This window comes from Formica exsecta, unplaced genomic scaffold (genome assembly GCF_003651465.1).
Source record: "Formica exsecta isolate Colony F162 unplaced genomic scaffold, ASM365146v1 scaffold122, whole genome shotgun sequence".
Classification (NCBI taxonomy): domain Eukaryota; kingdom Metazoa; phylum Arthropoda; class Insecta; order Hymenoptera; family Formicidae; genus Formica; species Formica exsecta.
The window spans coordinates 782642-785855 of NW_021848556.1; the positions used below are offsets into that span (position 1 = coordinate 782642).

General features: G+C 37.2%; 1 protein-coding gene across 1 annotated transcript in view; it reads left to right on the forward strand.

The window, feature by feature from the left end:
- The first annotated feature begins 2734 nt into the window (after positions 1-2734).
- The window catches only part of LOC115244618 (quinone oxidoreductase-like protein 2 homolog), a 5581-nt gene continuing 5101 nt past the window's right edge, over positions 2735-3214 (forward strand). Inside the window, exon 1 of the mRNA XM_029822420.1 lies at positions 2735-2902. Within this exon, the coding sequence (XP_029678280.1) occupies positions 2756-2902 (147 nt within the window). The 5' untranslated portion in view covers positions 2735-2755. The remainder of the gene's footprint in view (positions 2903-3214) is intronic.

A 3214-nucleotide genomic window follows, 5' to 3' on the forward strand; every position in this document is an offset into this window, starting at 1 on the left:
GCATTGCTACTTTACTGTTCGAGTGTCGCCGTGCGAATAATAACATGTAGGAAAGGAATTTGAGCATCTCGCCCCACTACAATTATATTCAAGTGTCTTCGTATGAATGATAACAAGACCGTGATACATAAACAATGTTTAGGCGCGTCAATGTTTACGCCACCAAGGCCAAATATCATGTTAGGTATTGTCCTAATTCGCTACCGAAATATTTTATGTATTATAAAATATATATGCGAAATATTAAATTATATAAGTATTTTAAATTATAGATCAATTATTTATTTTAAATTATAGATCAAACTATTAATGTATCACGGAATTTATCATTATATTAATTATTCAATTTTGCGATTCGATCGTTTTACAGCATGTTCTTAATCCAATATCTAGATCGTCGAAAAGTCAAATGATATAGCATCGTGGATAAAATATATTTGACTCTGTGTTTTTAAACAAATAATTATTGTCCGTAAAGAACGCAACGAAACGATAATTTATAATAAACGATATTTATAAATGTTAATAATTTATTAATTATAATAACAAATAATTTCCCGATACTGATCGCGATCGCGTTTAGAGAAGGAATTCGACGGAGCGTCTCGCACGACTACTTTCCTGCTCGAATGTCGTCGCGCGAATGATAACAAAGTCATGGTACGTAAATGATAGCGCGCCAATGTTTACGCCGCTCCGCCAAGGTAAATATTATGTTATTGATAATCCGCTGCCGAAATATTTCACATACTACGACATATATATATACACAAAAATATTAAATTTTATATATAAGTATATATTTCAAATTAATTTTACATATTTTAAAGGTAAATTTTTTCGCAATTCCGGTTTTTTATTTAGAGTTCTGGGTAGCATCCTACGAGATATAAAAGGAACTCTTAATATTCTTACGCTCCAATATTGCAAGAGATATCGCGATTTTTAAATCATTTTTGTCTATTATTATTTATAAAAACTAAATGGCACATTTTATAATATTATATATATAACGCACGCACATATAATATTCTAATAATATGCCGTGAGTACTCTCACATACAGTTCAAATATTAAGTGTGTGTGTAATTTTTATTTAATTTATTTTGAAAAAAACGGAGAACTAGAATTAATATGTGTAAATAATTATACAGACATACACATAAAATAAATGGTGCGCGCGTAGCGCGCGATAATAGTTTCCTAGTAAACTTTATATTTTTCAAAAATATTTCGATAAACGAATTTCTATATCTTGGATAGTATGACAGGCGATCGTCTTTCTTTCGTAATACTCGAAAAAAGGAATCTATAGAAAAATTGTCTTATGGTAACAGGTTATAAATGATGAAGCTGCTTACTGAGCCGCGAGTCACGATCGAGAAGAAAAGTTTAAATTATTTATTTATGCGATATAATAAAGTTGTTAGATCAGCCACATGGTTGGAAAGATTCAGGAAAGCCATGGAGCCGACGTGGAGAATGCAAACCGGAAGGAAATTACGAGCCGCAGTGCTACACGGATCACGTAATCTGCAATTGGAGTATATTCCCGAGAAGGCGATTCAACCAACGCAGGTTCTTAACAAAATATTTTCCGCGTGATATCAATCTTAAATGACGTCAATGGAATGATATTTCTTACTAAAAGAATGCAATATTTTGGCATCTATAAAATAGTTCAACAAAAAATATCTTTTTTTTTTAACGTAAGAAGGATAATCACACATTTCTAGTATTTTTTTTTGGCGTTAAATATGATTTCTAATTTCTTAAAATTATGAATTATTATGCGACGCAGCTATTTGCAAATCGGAATCGTTTTCAGCATTGAAAAGACTACGAGAAATGGTTATTACCTTTCTTGTGCGTGTGAATTTTTTCAAACTATGTAATTCAGACTATGTAATTTCGCGGCTCTCTTTGCTATTTTCGCTTCAGCTGGTGCACCGCTACTTCCTAGTCTCCACAAGTAGAATTGCAATTTCTACATCTGGTCGGTGTATATACAGGATTAGCTGTATTCGGCAAAGCAAATACCGATCTCTCGGTAAACTATGACGTCGCAGTATACTATAATGTCGCACGACCTAATCGCGGAATTTATTACGACAATACTCGGCGCGCGGTCTTGTGAAAATTTCGCTTTCACTTAGGAATCGATTCGCGGCCGCGAGCAGCGCGAAGATTAAGTGTCGCCAGCTAAAATTCATTCGCGATAAACACTTTCTCCATTCGCCGTGACGGTCGTGGATTCGCTCACGCCCTTTTCTTTTCCATCCGCGAAAGGTACGCGTGGACGTGCGCTTCTGCGGACTGACCGGAAGTGACGCGCTCCTGTGGCGCGGCGACCACCGCAGCATCCCGGAGCCGACCGCGGTCCTCGGTTTCGAGGTGTCGGGGACGATTCTGGAAATGGGCAGACTGGCACACGAGCGGACAGGCTATCAGATGGGCGAGAAAGTCGTCGTGCACAACTATCCCGTCTGCGGCGGTCTGGCCGAGAGCTGTCTGGTTCATTACAGAGTATATAGGAAGACATTCTCTACCTTAAATGGGATATGCTAATATTTTAAGGCTAAAACATTGGCGCGAGTACCGCGTGTGCGATCGCAATATTCGTAAATTTTATCGCTGGCGGATATTCGCAAATAATGTTTTTGATACGCGATAAAGCTCCGTTGAGAGATTAATCGAGTAACTGTTATAGGACGTGTTTAGTTTAACGGGACGAGCGTCCCTGAAAGACACGGCGATGGTCATGGATGATTATTTCTCGGCGCTGCTGGCGAGGGGTCGTCGAGCTCGTATTCGGAGAAATGAATGCTTTCTCGTTAACGCGAAACATTCGCGTTCCGCCTTGGCCGTCATCGATCTCGCCATTAGAGTGTTTGGCGCGAAGGTATTCGCAATTTTCTATCTGTCGATTTCACTTAAGAAATGAAAAATGAGAATGGAAATTGCAAGCGCGCGCTCCGCTCCGTGAAAAATTTCTTAATCGATGTATCCCCAGACAGCATAAGACATCCTCAGGATCATCCTGAATATGTCCAGGACGGTTCAGGACATTTGTAGGACGTTTTAAGATATCATTATAAATATATTTTATGAAAATTTAATACGCATACATGATTACTTTCAGTTATGTAGGCTATTTAATATAATTTAGAACTCTTAAGTATTATAATAAGTATTAATGTCCTATAAATGTCCA